This window comes from Parastagonospora nodorum (assembly GCF_000146915.1).
Source record: "Parastagonospora nodorum SN15 chromosome Unknown scaffold_20, whole genome shotgun sequence".
Taxonomy (NCBI): Eukaryota; Fungi; Ascomycota; class Dothideomycetes; order Pleosporales; family Phaeosphaeriaceae; genus Parastagonospora; species Parastagonospora nodorum.
In genome coordinates, this window is record NW_001884568.1 from 600,599 (window position 1) to 617,849 (window position 17,251).

The window sequence follows — 17,251 nt, forward strand, 5'->3', positions numbered from 1 at the left end:
AAGAAAGTGGTCCCCGCCCGCCTTTTACAGTCCAGCACCTCCGCCCCTCGGTCAGAGCCCTCTTCCGTTTCCATTACCCAAGAGCTTACCTCACAACTACTGCGCAACCACACACAGGCCCCGAAGCCATTTCGTTATCGCACATTATCAAACTCCCCAACACACGGTATCGCCCCTCGACCCGACGTTGCGGCTGCCCTGAATTGGCGCGCTTAGCCGCCTAGAGCCTCCTGCCGCCATATCGACCTTCTGCCTCTGTTCGCTGTCGCGTCTATCGCACGTCTTGGCGCGCAACGTGCCCCTCTATCAGCTGGAGGGGTGCGCGAGCCGCAGATGGGAGATAGTGTCGTAACAGATATGACGGCCCCCGTGGGCAAGGCAGACGCCTCTCGCGATGGTTCGACGTCGTCTATCGGATCGTCGCCTGAACCTGGTCTGGCCGAGACATATACTCAAGAAGAGCCCCAGCAGCAGAAGCGCAAAGGCGGCCGCAAACCCGTGAGCACTGAGCCCTCCCCATGCCTGCCACCATGACTGCTGAATATGCGCACTCTGTATCGTTTGAGAAGATAGGACTAACCAAGCGCCGTAAGATATACGCAACCTCGGAGGAGCGCAAGCAGCGCAATAGACAGGCACAAGCCGCCTTCCGCGAGCGCCGCACAGAGTACATCAAGCAGCTCGAGAGCACCATCAAGCACCATGAGGAGACGCTGCAGAACCTGCAGAACAGTCATCGCAATGCCGCCGACGAATGCCTTATGCTCCGCTACAAGAATTCGCTTCTGGAAAGAATCTTGCTAGAGAAAGGTGACCCCAAGTCCTTATCTCTGCCCACCACCCGGACCCATACTAACGCCCTGTCCACTAGGCATTGACGTCCAGGCCGAGCTGCGCGCAAAGACTGGTAGTCCCAACCTGGGGCCAACACGGCCTCCAGTGTCTGCTCATAATTCCCCCAACCAAGCACCGCTCTCGCAGCGTGCAGTCTTGAACCGACAGCAGCAGCGGCGGTCGCTTCAAGGGCCTCCAAAGGCTGATGGCTCTAATGGCCTGCCTATGATACAGCCCGATGGGCCTATTCAGCGTTCGCCCTTGTCGCAGCCCACGCCTGGCTCGCATCTCTCTTCGCCCGCTCAATCAGCGACGCGCTCTCCTAATTTCATGCCCCATGGTCAGTCAGTGTCGCCCAACTTTGGGCCGATACCGCCGCAGCAGCAACAGCAACAGCAGCAGCAGCCATTGCGGCCTCAGCCACCTAGATCAAACTTCACACCCAACATGGGACCCCAGCGGCCAGCTATACTCACAAACCAACCCCCAGCAAATGGCATGTCCAACGCTCCTCCTGTGGCCAACAACGGCAACGGCATAACGCAGAACAGTAGCACAGGTTTCCAATTCCAGACGCAATTTACAGACCATATGTCTCAACTGGGCAAGCTGACCCCCTTCCTTCATTCCTTAGGGATAGGACTTTGTAATCCTAGGCTGATTTTGTGTTACAGAGCAGGAGTATGAGGAACAAGCAGACTCCTACGACCACGATGACCCGAGCGATCAATCTGCAGGCCCCGGTCCCTTCCCGCAGCAAAACTTCCCACCGGCGAACAATATGCCGCCACCAATGCCCCCCTCACAGAACCCCCCGTTCACCAGCCCAGCTGCGCTAGCGCCGAATGACGGCGGCCATGTCTTCAATGGCATGAACAACCACCTCTTCGACCCATACGACCCCATGCTCGACGCTGATCCATTTGGGCTCTCGGCAAGCATGCACTTCCCCACCATGTACGAATCTCGATGAGAGGACACGAATGATTCCGAAATGAGCGAAGACGATATACGACACTTATCTTCCTGGACACGACATTACTCACACAAGATCTTTAATGCTATTGCTAGCGGGGGTCGAAACTGGCTCAATCCGCCTTGGACGTGTGAGGGCAGTACATTGGCGTTTACTCTACACGACTTTGGATATTTTCCGGTCTGAAACGATGGGGGGTTTTCTCAAAAAGTTCATGTTCCAATATTCAGCTTCAGCAACGGTGTTATGGACATAGAAGGTAGCTGGCCTTCCAGAAAGTCAACTGTTGGATGTTGTCAAGACTTGGGTCGAACAAATTCCAGACTCGAGACATTACTTGATTGTACATACTGTAATATTCTGACCGCTGTCCATAACAATGAGTCACTTGAAATAATTTCGCCTGAACCTCGGGATGACGTGAAGGGGAGCCAAGATCAGCTCGGCTAAGCGAGGCATGCAAGGCACCTGCGATTGAGCTCTAAGCATTCCGTATAGTGGTGAGATTGTGTGCTACATAGCGTGCAGGCAAATTTACGTGAGCTCACCCATGTCATGAGAGCAGCTTGCTGAGCCAAGAGCCTGAAGCTATGCGCTGCAACGGTAGGCCACAATGTGATGCTCCCTCTTACATGGCAGTGTACGAGACATTGCAACAACCGTACTACAGGTGTTTGTGAACATTTCGAGCTGAGTGGTCTACTGTCAGAATTGCAAGTGCCATTCAGGCATCAAGGGCTGCAGGACACACAGACAAAGCCCGAGTGATTGCGCAAGCAGCATCAAGTATATCAGTGTTGTAATCAGCCATTCGCACTCTGTCATGCCGCTGATTCCGTCACAGAAGTGACGCGGACAATAATTGCTGCGATGTTGCTTTGTTTGCACCTTTCAAGTCCGAGGGTTGGTGGGGCACGGGCAGCCCATGGAGCCTAAGCGAACGGAAAGCTAGCACCACAGCGAATTTTGGAGCGCCCGCCAACCTCACGTCAACCTCGCTTCTCGCCTGAAAGCCACAACACCCCCGAGAGTCACGTCCTAAGTCCGTAGGGCAAGCTCTCTCATCTTCCCTCCCTCTCCGCAGATTGCGCATCTAGACGGGAAAAGCGCGAAAGGCGCTCCAATCCACCAAGATGTCTGCTGTAGTTTCCAAGGTGAGCTCCACTTCCCCGGGCGCAGTCTCGAGTCTGCGCCGCACCGCCAGCTGCAATTGCTGTGCGAGAGAAGTTGTACGGGGCAATGGCTAACTGAGATGGCAGAACATTTATGAGCTGCTGGGTACGTGAATGCGGCATCGAAGAGGCTGCCCGCCCAATACTCACCACCCCGCAGGCAATGACCCAGAGCTCGACCCCGACAGGCCGGCCGACCCCCCAACAAGGGCCATCGAGAAGCCCGTTATGAGGCACGGCAAGCGCGACGGTACCGATGCCCCCAAGCCTGCGCCCGAGCGAACAGGCACCCAGACCCGCGCCAAACAGACCGCCAGCGCGAACGAGAACGGTACGTCATCACGAGGAGCCGAGGAAGGCCTCCGCAAGCCTTGCGTAGAGACAGCAGACCTGGACTGGGCTAATTGAGAACAGCTTTCCGGGATCGCGGTGTCGGCGCTGACAAGAACCGTGGCCGTGGATCAGGTGGTTAGTACACCCCGCATACTGCTTTCAATCTCTACTAACACGACAAGAAGAGCCTTCTGGAACTGGTGAGCGTGGCAACTACCGCGGCCGTGGCCGTGGTGGCCGTGGCGGAGGCCGTGGTGGTCCCCGTGCCGATGGTGACCGTCGCAGCAGGACCGGCATCGGGTAAGCATAGCCAGATTCCAATTTTTGAGCGCCACTAACAAGTAACAGTGAGCAGGAGAAGCAGGCTGCTCACGGCTGGGGCGGAAACGACGGCAACGCTGAGCTCGAGGACGAAGTAGCTGGCGATGCCATTGCCAAGGCTGAAGAGAAGGATGCCGTCGCTGACGCTGCTGAGGGCGAGAACCAGCCCGAGCCCGAGCCAGAGGACAGGAGCAAGTCCTACGCTGCCTACCTTGTTGAGCAGGCCGAGAAGAAGCTCGGCCTCGCCGCCCAGAACGTCCGCAAGCCCAACGAGGGCAGCAGCAAGAAGTTCCCCGAGGGCAAGGCTCTGAGCCGCGAAGAAGAGGAGGAGGCCTACATGGCCGGCCAGGGTGCCAAGGCCAAGCGTGAGCGCCAGCGCAAGGAGAAGGTCCACGTCGAGCTCGACGGCGACCGTATGCTTGCTCCCCCTCCCCGTGAGGGTGGTAGCCGTGGTGGCCGCGGACGCGGCGACGGTACCCGTGGTCGTGGCGAGGGACGCGGTCGTGGCGGCGGTGAATTCCGTGGCGGCGAAGGTCGTGGCCGTGGCGGAGACCGTGGCGAGTTCCGCGGCGGACGCGGTCGTGGCGATGGTGCTCGCGGTGCCCGTGGTGATGCCCGTCCCCGTGGTGGACGTGGTGGACAGTCTGGCCCCAACATCGCCGACTCCAGCGCTTTCCCCAGCCTGGGCGCATAAGTTCGACAAATCCATGTCGACTAACACACGACTCGAGCAGCCGTGTCAAACATCCGTCACACATGTGTAGATGGACCTGGAACGAAATCAAGCAAAGGATCTGACAATGATTGAACGACGAGTTGAGCTGGAAATGCAGCACGATCTAAGGATCACAAAATGGATGGATGGGGCGGTCGGGCTTCGAAAAATTAACTCTCATCTACCTCAGTATCCAATGCCATATTCCGTGAGCCTAATTCGTCATCTTGTGCCTTTTTCGTGTCAATAAGCTTCTGTTGTTGTACGCACTCCATGTCTATCATATCGTCCGCCTCTCCTGTTGTTTGTGTTGTACTACCTCACACGATTCAAAGTCATGGTTTTCACAGCTCCATCCGACTCTCTCTGAACCAGCTCGACTGAGATCCCAAAGACTTGTCCGACAACAAGCGTAGTTTCAAACAGTAAACATAATCTAACCTCTCTCACTGCGTCGCTACCAAGAAACCTATCGGAGAATGCCGTCGCAAAGCTGCAGACAGACAGACAAGAACGTGAACAACCCAACAGACTCGCTTTGAACTATACTTTTTGGGTCACTTGTCACTTGTATGGTTTCTTGAAGAATCTGTTATAGAACACCTTCCTTGGGGCGGGACTTTGCCGGGTGTAAACTTGAACTTGAGAGAGATGGGGTTTGGGCGGAAGTTGAGCGCGAGATATACTCGTGCAACAAAGATGGCATACATATCTTACTTTCGAATGTGATCACATCTCACACCTAGCTATACACATCCCCCCCGTGCAACGAACTGTAAAAGCGAGCAATCAATCACCCATGAAATCAAACTCCATGAAAGGAAATGCCTGAAGTTGGGATATAGCTCTGACTATGCTGCTCCCTGTAACGCCCGAAGCTCATATAATTCTGCGTGAACGTGAGAAACCCTGCGGAGTCCATACCCATTCCTCAGAGAAAAGTAAATCTGCCCAATTAGACTTCCACTCCAGAGTTCTCAGGGAGCCCCAAATCCGTCAACAGAAGGCTGCGACCTGCACTCTGATCTCCTTCTAGAGCCACCGACACAGATTGGGTATACGCGGGACGAAGGTCGAGGAGTGTGGACGCTGGTGTTGGGACGTGTTCTCCCACAGACTCCCTGTCTTCCGACTGCAGAGTTGCCCGTCGCACTTCCTCCTCCCTCGCCTCTCGCTCATCGTATTCTTTCTGTCTGCGTGCGGATTCCGCTTCGCGCGTGGCGACGTCTGCATCCTTGCATGTCTCGCAGACGACGATGAAGCAGTACTCGCATTCGTGGGCGAGGCCGGATGGGGAGGGGCGGTGGTTGAGGACGCTGGGTGGGTTGGGAGAAGTGAAGGCTGCTTTGGTATGGCGAGGCATGGCATTGGTGGAAGACTGATGTGGTGGCTGTGTGCGGGTGGGAGAGAAGGTACTATCTACGGTATGCTGGGTGAATTGTACGTCTTCCATGGGCACGACATCTCGAGCTGGGATACTCGGAGACGCTGGTGGGAGAACGGCTCTGAGGTGAGGTGCGGTGCCGATAGTAGCGTCAGCTCTAAAGAGGCCGCGAGGAGGCGCGTATGCCCCTCGCCCACGTCCTCTTCCGCGAAGGTGTGGTCGGTCAACGCCTCGTCGTACACCGTGCCTTGCGGCCCTTACAGTAAAGCCCGGAGGACCTGTTTTCTTGGGAGTAGCCGACGTGACTGGTGCGCTGATCATTGGGTTTATGATGCTCCAGCACTTGACGCACTCCAGATCAGTTGTGTGGGAGGTGATTGCGTTTGCAAAAGGGACTTTGAAGGGTTCGAAGGAGTGGTGACATGACCAGATTGCTTCTTGACCATCGTCTTGAGGTTCTTCGCCGAAATTAAAGGAGCTTTCTGCCCAGTAGCGAGATCCTCCGCCATCGAGGTTGCGTTGACGAGTCGGTTGTGGAAGAGTTGTAGCCTCAGTCGACTCCAGACCCGGTCGAACTGCTACATCTGCCATGCTGGATTCTGTGCTGGTTTCGTCGGCGCTTACTGGATGTGGAACTTCCTCATCAGGCTCGCTTCTGTCCTCGTCTTCCTCCTCATCCTCGTCTTCATCATCATAGCAGCCTCCATCGCAATTGTTAATGTTCTCCAGACAAACCCAGCAAAAGTGTGCGCCGCACCTGCACTCCATGTGATTACAACCAAACATCCTCTTCACTCCATGTCCACACTTCGGGCATTTCTTGTAGCCCCATTTTTTCAGAAGCTCGGCTGTGTCTGCATCTAAGCCAAATTCGTTGAGATTGCAAATGCTGTCTGGGTGAGCCTGATGCCGACAGCCGGTACAAATGCCTGCCTCGCAGGTTGGGCATGCGAATGATTCAGGAGTGGGAGTACCAACTCCAGAGTCCACACGTCGCTTCTTGTTGGTTCTGACATGCTCAGGCAATAGTCTGTCTGGTATGAAGGCGGAGCATGTCGGCATCGGGCAGTAGATGGGATCCGCAGTGCACCACTCCTCGTACTTCGCTCTGAAATGTGCTACCTCCTCTTTCGTCAAGTATGGCTTTGCATATTGAAGGTTGATGGGTACACAGCATCGCGGCGGCATGCGTGTCGAGTCTTTGCACGCGTCGATGAACATGTTCTTGACACAATCAGCGCAGTAGATATGACTGCAGCTCCGGCACGGCCTGAGGCTATCCTTGTTGCCGTCCTTGGGTATATCTGTACAGCAAATCAAGCATTGGGGAACTGGGTCGGCGAGAGGTGGGGCCGGTCCCGAAGGTGCTGGTGATGCTGGCGCAGCTTCATCGTTGTAATCAATGTTCATGAGCTGGTGCTCGGCCAGGTATTGTTCAAATGAGGCCATACGTTGCAGCGCAGATGTACTCGTATCGGAGAAGTGAGTGTGCGAGATGGACTGTGGTGGATCGCTATATCGTCGCCGCCGCGAATCCATATATGGTAGGGTACAAGTCGCGAGGTTGATGTCGTCGCGTGAAAGTAGGCTGCGAAAAGTTGCGCGGCTCTCAGCTAAGTTGCGAACGGGTAGCTGCTGTGCGGGGTCTTGGCGCTTGTTTATATCGATGTCGTGATGATTTGAAGTAGTAGGTGCGACGGAGGGCTCATCCTTCACGTGCGAGCGCACGGCCTTGGAGAACCTTCCACCCATGGTAGATGAGATGACTTGTGACTTCGGTAACTACAGCAGGAAATGCGCTTTAAGTGAAATCACGAGATGTGGATAGCGTGCGCAAGTTGACTCGAATGTGACTCAAGTGAGGCGGTGTTGCCTACTTGCAGCCTTACGCCCTCTTCAGCCATTGGCTAGCCTGCAGCAAACAGTGGTATACCCACAAAACCAAACCAGAAATGCTCAATCTCAGCAGACACGACTATTGGGGCGAGGAAACAACATCACATACTCGTCTTACCTCATGTAAAATGCACTACCTGCGAACCAGCGTCATTCTGTTTGTACCAAAACTCTCCCTTCAAATCTTAGGCTTCCTCTCCGTATACGACATACCGAAATCAGAAAGGGCTGCACCGAAACGATTTCATGCTGAGGGAGTCATTCATACGAACAATGCGCTGATTGCGCCACCGTTCCGGTAAGGATGGCGATGTGGCTGAGTCTATGAGACGTCTCTGGTGGGAAGCACGCTGGTGATCAGGAGACGTATCGATCAAAAAGAAAATTTAGAGAATATGGACTGATGTGAGTCCGTTTTAACTGAGCAGCTGAACGATGCCAGTGATAATGCTGAAGATGGAGGTCTCGATATGGCACGTGCGAGACTTACTCATTTGAATTAGCGTGGTACGGAACGCTCATAGACGAAGCTCGGTAGCGAAGAAAGTACTTTGATGTGTAGCTGCGGAGAAGCCATGGTTGTATAAAACATACAGTATCCTAAGTATTGGAAGCAAAGTGGATCGTGAATGATGAAAATCATATAATAGGTCGTCACTCGAACACGAACACGATGTGAGGCAGAGTTCCACCATGTCACTGCATTTACTCCCACGTCAGCAACAGCTCAAAGAACCGCTCAAATTGATCGTCAGTATTGATTGACGCCCGACGAGACCATGAGGTCTGCATTGTTGCAATAGTCGTCGTGGAATGGCGATGAACAGTTCATATTTAACGATTGTAGGTGTCGATTAACGGCATTTGAGCTTACGACTAGAATCGGCATACGATGCGACTGAATTGGCAATAGCCCACTACCACTACCTAGCCAAGACGCCCCGCAGAGCTAAAGACAGTGCTTTCATGTTCACGATTGTGATTCGCAAGCTCTGTTCAATTTGTACACGCCGCTTCGCTGCACATTCTGTTCTGTATGACTGATCGCAACCGAAGCCTTGGTCATACTCGTATCTGACAGCACATGTTATGCTTGTACCCGAGTCAGTGCACGCCAATGGGATTTGTGATCGGTGGGACAAACACACATTACGATGTGACGACTTGGCCGGCAACCTGGAAACCCACGGCTTTGGCGTGGATTTTTTTGACTATAAGGTGACTAGCGAGGCGGTAGAACTTCCACCGGTTGCGGTAGATGCCTTCACGAACTGGTGACGACTGGAACTGTGCCACCTTCCATGCACAGAACAAAAGGAGGGATCCCGCGGTACAGGGCTGGAGACTGCTGACGAACTCAATGTTTACTGCAGCAGCCAGGCTCGGGACCTGCACCCAACATCTTGTGATGATCACGATTTTTCAGGGCGGGCCGTTGAACGAGTGGATGATCGGGCCTAAAGCTGGGGCAGCAGACGCGCGCAAGTCCCTAAATGTTCTGCCGACATTTAGCCAACGTTGAGCAGGGTGGTCGCACCGAACAGCAAGCCAGGTCGTGACATGCCTTCCACTAATCAGAAAGTATGGACCGTCAGCCTGCAGGCAGCATGCTAGGCACGAACAAAGACGTGCTGCAGAAGGGAGGGGTGGAGTCCAAAATTGGCATTTCGGCAGGGCCAGCTCCACGGACTGGCGCGCAACCCCTAGTACGATATGTACTTTGTTATGTCGGTATACCGAACATGCCCTGAATTGACAATAGTGCAATCTCCATGTAGAGCCTCAAATGCTGTCAGAATTGGTTCTCGCTTGGTCACAATGAAAGACGCGCAGTAAGAGCTAAGGTGCAACCTCCCCCGCATTTGCCACGGACTGGAGTCGTATTTGGCAAGCCACAAGATTTCGGTGGGCTGCGGAAAGGGCTGATGCTGAGAGCTTGAATCCACGACCCCTGCAGGTTGGCGCAGCAAGATGACGATGTACAAGTTCGCGCCCGAGTGTTGAGAGGCGGATCATGTACCTTGCTCGAGTCGACGGGATGCAGTGGGCCTCCCTGACGTACTGCACAGAACACGCGTCGGTGAGGGATGCTGCTTCGAGCTGTGCTTCCGCTGTGGAAGACTTGGACAGGTGGACTGGGTGACGGAAACGCAGCCGTAGCCTCCGGAATAGCGTTCAGTGGTACCAACTTCAGCGGCTGGTTTGTGAGGTCGCTGGGTCGACTGTGGACTCTGTGGAGACGATCAGCAGGGGCCAGTGCTGAGAATCCTGGGGCGCTAGGCGGAGTGCTGGGGAAGCTACGACCGACGCTGCCTCGGGCGGCGGGCTGCCAACGGAGGATAAAGTTGTCGCGCGCCCTTTGCTGAGAAGTTTGGCTCGTGTACGCGGTCAACTGGTTTACTCAACTGGTTTACTCTGGCAGCCACATTTTAATCCAGTAATAGCATATTGCTGCGTGCTGTCTACCTGCTACGTCTCCCCGGCAGTCACGTTTGGTAACCATGGCGCTAGCTTCATCCCTGGTCGCATTCTTCGCGACGCAGGTTCTTGCGCAACAGGTCAGTAACATTTCTATTCCACGTCGAGTCGCCACGAAGCGCGTATCAAAGCTGCAGACATGTTACCGGAGCTGGCGAACTTTGTCGTCGCGCTGTTTCCATTCTTACGCGCTGTATAATCCCACGTGCATGCTTTGTTTGTGTAGCCTGAGCTGACCGTAAACAGTATCCTACCAGCAACACATCGACTCCCGCGGCCAACTCGTCGAGTCCTTTGGACAACGCGGTTAGTCCGCCGTTTTACCCCAGCCCGTAAGTAAACTCCGATTTGAGATTTGACAGCTTTGGTTTGGGAGAGGCTGGAGTGGTACGCTTCTGCAAATGCGGAGACCCCACACTCGCCTGCGCATGTCAAACAGACGTCCCCACAACCGTCCCCAGCAACATCAACTCGACTTGTCCTCTTTACAGTAGAGCTAACATCGGCCAGATGGATCGAAGGTCTCGGTGACTGGGAAGCGGCGTACCAGAAGGCGCAGGCTTTTGTTAGCCAACTCACTCTTCTCGAGAAGGTGAACCTCACAACCGGCACAGGATGGCAGAGCGACCACTGCGTCGGCAACACTGGAGGCGTGCCACGATTGAACTTCACAGGCATCTGTAACCAAGATGCTCCTCTGGGCGTTCGCTTCGCCGACTACGTCTCTGCCTTCCCATCTGGTGGCACCATCGCCGCAGCATGGGACCGTGGCGAGTGGTACCTTCGAGGATACCAGATGGGCTCAGAGCACCGTGACAAGGGTGTAGACGTCCAGCTTGGCCCTGTCGTCGGTCCTCTTGGCCGCAACCCCAAGGGCGGAGTCAGTAAAACCCCCACAAAAGTTAAATCGTTAGGCTAACATCGATGCAGCGTAACTGGGAAGGTTTCTCTCCCGACCCCTACCTGTCCGGAATTGCCGTCGCCGAATCGGTCCGCGGTATTCAGGATGCTGGTGTTATTGCCTGCACAAAGCACTACATCATGAACGAGCAGGAGCATTTCCGCCAGCCCGGCAACTTCGAGGACCAGGGCTTTGTTGATGCTCTCAGCTCCAACCTCGACGACAAGACTTTGCACGAGCTCTACCTCTGGCCTTTCGCCGACGCTGTCCGCGCCGGCACTGGTTCTATCATGTGCAGCTACAACAAGGTCAACAACTCGCAGGCTTGCCAGAACTCGTACTTGCAGAACTACATTCTCAAGGGCGAGCTTGGCTTCCAGGGTTTTATCATGTCGGATTGGGATGCCCAGCACTCTGGTGTTGCGTCCACCTTTGCTGGACTCGATATGACCATGCCTGGTGATACTGACTTCAACTCTGGCAAAACTTTCTGGGGTACCAACTTTACAACTTCTATCTTGAACGGAACCGTGCCCCAGTGGCGTCTCGACGATGCTGTCACGCGTATCATGGCTGCCTTCTACTATGTCGGCCGCGACAAGGCCCGCACTCCTGTCAACTTCGACAGCTGGTCGCGCGATACCTACGGTTTCGATCATTTCTATGGCAAGGCAGGTTACAGTCAGATCAACCAGCACGTCGATGTCCGTGCCGACCACTTCCGCAGCATTCGCCGCACCGCTGCCATGTCCACCGTGCTCTTGAAGAACGAGGGCGCCCTGCCTCTTACGGGTAGTGAGAAGTGGACTGCCGTCTTTGGTGACGATGCTGGCGAGGGCCAGCTGGGACCTAACGGCTTCCCCGACCACGGCGGTAACAACGGCACCTTGGCCATGGGCTGGGGTTCAGGAACATCTGACTACCCTTACCTCGTGACCCCATTGGAGTCCATCAAAGCTACTGTCGGCCAGAACGGAGGCGTTGTCACCTCTGTAACCGACAACTGGGCGTACACTCAGATCCAGACCTTGGCTAAGCAGGCTAGCGTAGCCATCGTCTTCGTCAATGCCGATTCTGGAGAGGGCTACATCACTGTCGACGGCAATGCTGGTGACCGCAACAACCTGACCCTCTGGCAGGATGGCGACACCTTGATCAAGAACGTGTCCTCGGTCTGCAACAACACTATCGTGGTTATTCACTCAGTTGGACCTGTCCTCGTCAACTCCTTTTACGACAGCGAAAACGTCACCGCTATCCTTTGGGCTGGTCTGCCTGGCCAAGAGTCTGGTAACGCTATTGCTGACATCCTTTACGGTCGCCACAACCCCGGTGGCAAGCTGCCCTTCACCATTGGCAGCGACGCAGCCGAGTACGGACCGGACCTCATCTACGAGCCCACCAACAACAGCAGCAGCCCACAAGACAACTTCGAGGAGGGCGTCTTCATCGACTACCGTGCCTTTGACAAACAGAACGTCACTCCCATCTACGAGTTTGGCTTCGGTCTGTCATACACCAAGTTCTCGTACTCGAACCTCACAGTGAAGAAGGCCAACGCTGGCGCATACACTCCAACCACTGGCCAGAGCAAGGCTGCCCCGACCCTAGGCAATTTCAGCACCGATGCTTCGCAGTACCAATGGCCAAGCGACTTCACCTACGTGAACACGTTCATCTACCCCTACTTGAACTCTACTGATCTGAAGACGGCCTCCCAGGATCCCGAATACGGTCTAAACTACACTTGGCCCGCGGGTGCAACCGATGGCACCCCACAAGCCCGCATTCCAGCCGGTGGTGCGCCTGGAGGTAACCCTCAGCTTTGGGACGTTCTGTTCAGCGTTGAGGCTACCATCACCAACAATGGTACCCTGCCTGGTGACGAGGTCGTGCAGCTGTACGTCAGCCTGGGTAACCCAGACGACCCCAAGATCGTCCTACGTGGCTTTGACCGTCTCTCTATTCAGCCCGGCAAGACGGCCACTTTCCACGCTGACATCACTCGCCGTGATGTGTCCAACTGGGATGTCGCCAGCCAGAACTGGGTCATCACCTCAGCACCCAAGACGGTATACGTCGGTGCATCCTCGAGGAAGCTGCCGCTCACGGCGACTCTTGACACCAGCGACTTCCAGTAGATGGTAGCATTGTTGTTGGACCAAAGAGAATTGTCGTTGAATATGAGCAATGTTGGATAACACGTCTAGACCGCGAGTTGGATACACGCTACATAGCAAGATAATGATCAATCTTTAATGACATGAAACTGCCTCGCCTCTCGATTGCGTGAAGAGCAAATTGCCTAGAATCCAACGATGATCCAATGAACGCTAATTCGCGCCTTGCAGGATATCTACACAGAAGAATGTACGTGTGTCACGTGCGGAATAGATGACGTAGCCGAATCAACAACGCGCGTGTTTGCGGGTCACATGCGCGCTTACCAACAAACAGCCTTGGAAGTGAGGAGGTGGAGAATTCGCGGCACAAATGACAGCGAAAATATGCAAAATTGTGTGCGACAGGAGATAGGCTTAAAGTGCCCCGAGAAGAGAGTCGACTCGTTCTGCAGAGCGAGATTTGGTTCGCGTCCATGTACGTTGGCCGATCGCTGCGTGCATGAACGATGCAATAGCGTCATCCATGGTGCTTTGTTTGCGGCTTGGTGCAGCCAACGCGACTTGAGCGTGTCATTGCCTAGATGGATCTGGAGGTGGCTGTATGCTGAGTAACAGGCTGAAGATGCCAGCAGACTTGCCGTGGTAATGAGGCTGGAGTTTGCTATCGCGCTTCGGGCCTCTTGCGACGCGCCTAAGACGGGGCGGTTGGATTGGATCCGTGCACCCACAACTTTCCACACCCATCGACGTCTGCGGCTCTGATGATTTGACCCGCTGCTGCTATCGATATCGGATAGACGAACTACACGTTATCATTCACCCCTCATATCGATTCCGTCACGCGTCTAGGCAGCCCACACTTTGACAGTGTTCTCTGTTTACACCAACGCGCCGCTCAACGGGTGTCGTGTCCGTCCCCTCTTCTCGCCGGCGCCGCTTGCTACAGCTCGACATTCCCCTGCCGCTGCCCGGAACCATCCCTGAGTGCACAGCGCCGGGCTCAAAGGGCACCTGTGACCGATCTGGACAGTAAGCTGCTCCCCATTCCTCGAGGCATCGCGACCGAACCGTGGAAGGACCGCATGGCTCAAACCTTAACGTCGCCCCATGGTTCCGCACCACAAACGCTGCATCACCCCCGACACATCACAACACACTCGCTGACCTCGGCTCTCTGTGATAGCACACAAATACCACAGCGCTCATGCCGCCTTCCAGCAGACGCAGTCTGCGCCACCGCAGAGATGTGCCCGACCCCCAGCAGCAGTCCGATGCCGACACCCCCGACTCAATAGCCACGCCCTCGCGGAAGCGCAGACGGGTAAGTAGCACGCACCGCCATGCTCGCCGGCCAGGGAACTCACAGACTGCACAGTTGAATGGCGCCCAGGAGGTCGCTGCGGCCGCCGAGCCCCCGCGCGCACGTATAGCCGAGTCTGTCGCGAGCAACGACTCCAACACGACCCTGCCCAACGGGGGCGATGCAGACAACCCGACCGACCCCGTAGAGCGCCAGAATCTCGTCATCGCATCCCTCCGCACGCCTCGCCACTACACGCCCAACGCCGTCGTCGACTATGCCAACGAGCTGCAGGCGCGCCGCAATGAGGGCCAGAACATCGCCGCCTTTGCTAAGATCGCTGCGCGCGACTGGTGCTTCTTCGTCCAGGATACCAGAGTCCTCATTGGACGCGCAGACGCCGCTGTCCGCCCGCATCCGCCCAGCTCCCAGCCCGATGTAGCGGGTCTTCCTATGAGCGAGGCTGCTATTTCGCAATGGGGCGTACATATCGACCTTGGCCCGGAGCGACAGATCTCTCGAGTACACGCCGAAATCAGCTTCAACCTCCAGGACCAGACATGGTACATTGCCGTCAACAGCCGCAACGGTCTCAAGCTGGACGACCGCCACTTGACCAAAGGGCAGATCGAGCCGCTTCACTCGGGTATCTGCATTGGCATCATGGGCACGCAAATGCTTTTCCTGCTGGCCAACCAAGAGGACGAGTTCCACCCCATGCTATGGCGCCAGGTTAACAACGAGGACGCTGTGGAATCTGATAATGACGGAAAGCCACCGCCCAAAGCGCACCAGCACGCACATCCCAGTGGACCGACTCCGAAGCGCGAGCACTATGACCCGTTCCCGCCTTCGTCACATCCGCGCAACAAACAGCAATCTTCACAGGCCTTCTACAATCAGATGACTTCTACACCTGGACGGCTTCCTCCTGGCACACCACTAACGTTCCGCGCCGAGCGTGATCCTCGCAGCAAAGGCTCGCCTGCTGTCTTTTCGCGCGGCCTGCTCTATGAAAACCATGACGATATTGACTACGGCAATGATTCTTCCAAGGACATCAAGCCACCTCACAGCTATGCACAACTCATTGGCCAGGCTATCCTTAGCAGCGAAGAGGAGATGCTTACACTGTCCAACATCTACGACTGGATCAAGATCCGATACGCCTACTTCCGCCATACGAATGCTGGATGGCAAAACTCAATTCGACACAACTTGTCTCTCAACAAGTCATTCGAGAAGGTCGCTCGACGAACGGACGAGCCAGGCAAGGGCATGAAGTGGAAGATTGCCGATTCCGAACGCGATGAGTTCATTAAGAAGCAAATGCTCAACCCTAGGAAAGGAGGTGGGATCGCAATAGGTAGCCGCCTGGACGGCTCCGGACCCAGCTCGCCAGCCATTGGTCATCGCGATGCTACTGCTCAGGCAACAGAGCGTCTTGTTGGCGCACTTGATCACGACTATCGACAGCAGAGCCGTGTCAAATCTCCACCGCGATCTGCCACACCACCTTTGTCTTCTGTTCCAATGGCAACGGAGTCGTACACGCCTGACCGCGGTCCACGTCCCTATGGAAGCCTGAAGCGTTCGCCAAATTTTCAAGACAACCACAGCTTCGTCACACCCGCAAAGCGTCACGCATATGGCCATGATGGGGCACGTGAACCTACCTACATCAAAACTGACGATCAACGCCGACAACTTGAGTCTTCACCGGTGGTAGATCCTGTTAAGCCCAGTGTGTCCGGACTAAAGGGCGAAGCCGCCAACTCACCGCCTGCGCTCTATTCTGATCCAAACACAAACAGCCACAATGAGAACAGTCGGATGAACCATGCTTTGGTGACTCCGCTTGTAACACGCCACGCCCCGCGACTTGCGCCTCCCAGTACTGCTCAAGTACCCAGCCAGTACATGCACTTCTCAAGTCCGGCGCCTTTCTGGAAGTTTGTGGATCTTCCGAGCACCCCTGCCAAGGGCTACCCGGAGCTCAGTCCTATCAAGCTTCAGCGTCCGGATGAGAAGGATGAGAACGACGACCCTCCACAGCCGAGTTCGCCGCCCATTCTGAACAATGATGATGTCGATCCCGAGGATGAGGACGAAGACGACGAGGCCGGTGACAACAAAGCCGAGGATGACGAAGATGCCGGCCCCGAAAGTCCTAGCCGCACTGTATCCCGTCCTGTCAGCCGCCGTGACATCGGACCCCAGCGTTCGCGCTCCAACTCGAATATCAACAGTTTCGGCCCCACCGGCAATGGAGGTATGGTCCGCGGCGCCAGCCTAACGTCTTTCGAAGAAGAAGCCGAGGGCGAGGAGGAGAGCTACGATTTGTCAAAGTAAGTGTAAACTACCAAAACTTGAGCTTGAAATATCTAACATCTTTCCAGGGGCTTCCAGAAGATAGGATCTTTTCACCGCTCCATCGCCCAAGCCCATGGCCTTGGCATATCTAATGCCGCCACGCCCCCGCCGTCTCGTACCAGCGTCCCAGCGAATATTTAGGAATCCAAGTCGCGGAACGTGAACGAGTGTGTGGGTGGTTCGCCGCCGAATGACTTGCGCAACATGTTACTCAGACATTTCCTGGGGAGAGAGAAGTTGTCGGAGATGCCTTGATCCGAGTTCGCGTGAGAGGCAATAGCACAAGTCTTGTTTTGCATTACAGGTTGCTTCGTGCATCTATTTTTTTGGGTACTGCAAGGTGGAACATGGAGTTTTCTTTTTCGTGTATCAGTACGATGGGGGGCTGCGTCTTTTTCCTTTTCAATACTCTACTATGGCGTTTTCATGTTATATTGGTGGGCAT

The 17,251-nt window shown here is 55.2% G+C and overlaps 5 protein-coding genes across 5 annotated transcripts; 4 read left to right on the forward strand and 1 right to left on the reverse strand.

The window, feature by feature from the left end:
* Positions 1–530: 530 nt before the first annotated feature.
* On the forward strand, positions 531–2,207 carry SNOG_11878 (hypothetical protein; the record flags this gene model as incomplete). Its single annotated transcript, XM_001802063.1, has 3 exons — positions 531–810; positions 872–1,438; positions 1,509–2,207. 3 exons carry the CDS (start codon positions 531–533, stop codon positions 1,805–1,807), a joined length of 1,146 nt encoding a protein of 381 aa, XP_001802115.1. The 3' UTR covers positions 1,808–2,207.
* Positions 2,208–2,943: 736 nt separating this feature from the next.
* On the forward strand, positions 2,944–4,572 carry SNOG_11879 (hypothetical protein; the record flags this gene model as incomplete). Its single annotated transcript, XM_001802064.1, has 6 exons — positions 2,944–2,964; positions 2,990–3,039; positions 3,111–3,313; positions 3,397–3,450; positions 3,501–3,615; positions 3,664–4,572. The coding sequence occupies 6 exons, from the start codon at positions 2,944–2,946 to the stop codon at positions 4,328–4,330; spliced, it is 1,110 nt and encodes a 369-aa protein (XP_001802116.1). The 3' UTR covers positions 4,331–4,572.
* A 734-nt stretch (positions 4,573–5,306) lies between these two features.
* SNOG_11880 (hypothetical protein) lies at positions 5,307–7,487 on the reverse strand (the record flags this gene model as incomplete). The annotated part of the gene is made up of 2 exons (XM_001802065.1): positions 5,307–7,235; positions 7,362–7,487. The coding sequence occupies 2 exons, from the start codon at positions 7,485–7,487 to the stop codon at positions 5,307–5,309; spliced, it is 2,055 nt and encodes a 684-aa protein (XP_001802117.1).
* Positions 7,488–10,132: 2,645 nt separating this feature from the next.
* On the forward strand, positions 10,133–13,151 carry SNOG_11881 (hypothetical protein; the record flags this gene model as incomplete). Its single annotated transcript, XM_001802066.1, has 4 exons — positions 10,133–10,189; positions 10,356–10,441; positions 10,620–10,989; positions 11,040–13,151. 4 exons carry the CDS (start codon positions 10,133–10,135, stop codon positions 13,149–13,151), a joined length of 2,625 nt encoding a protein of 874 aa, XP_001802118.1.
* A 1,186-nt stretch (positions 13,152–14,337) lies between these two features.
* SNOG_11882 (hypothetical protein) lies at positions 14,338–16,785 on the forward strand (the record flags this gene model as incomplete). Its single annotated transcript, XM_001802067.1, has 2 exons — positions 14,338–14,454; positions 14,500–16,785. 2 exons carry the CDS (start codon positions 14,338–14,340, stop codon positions 16,783–16,785), a joined length of 2,403 nt encoding a protein of 800 aa, XP_001802119.1.
* Between the last annotated feature and the right edge of the window lie 466 nt (positions 16,786–17,251).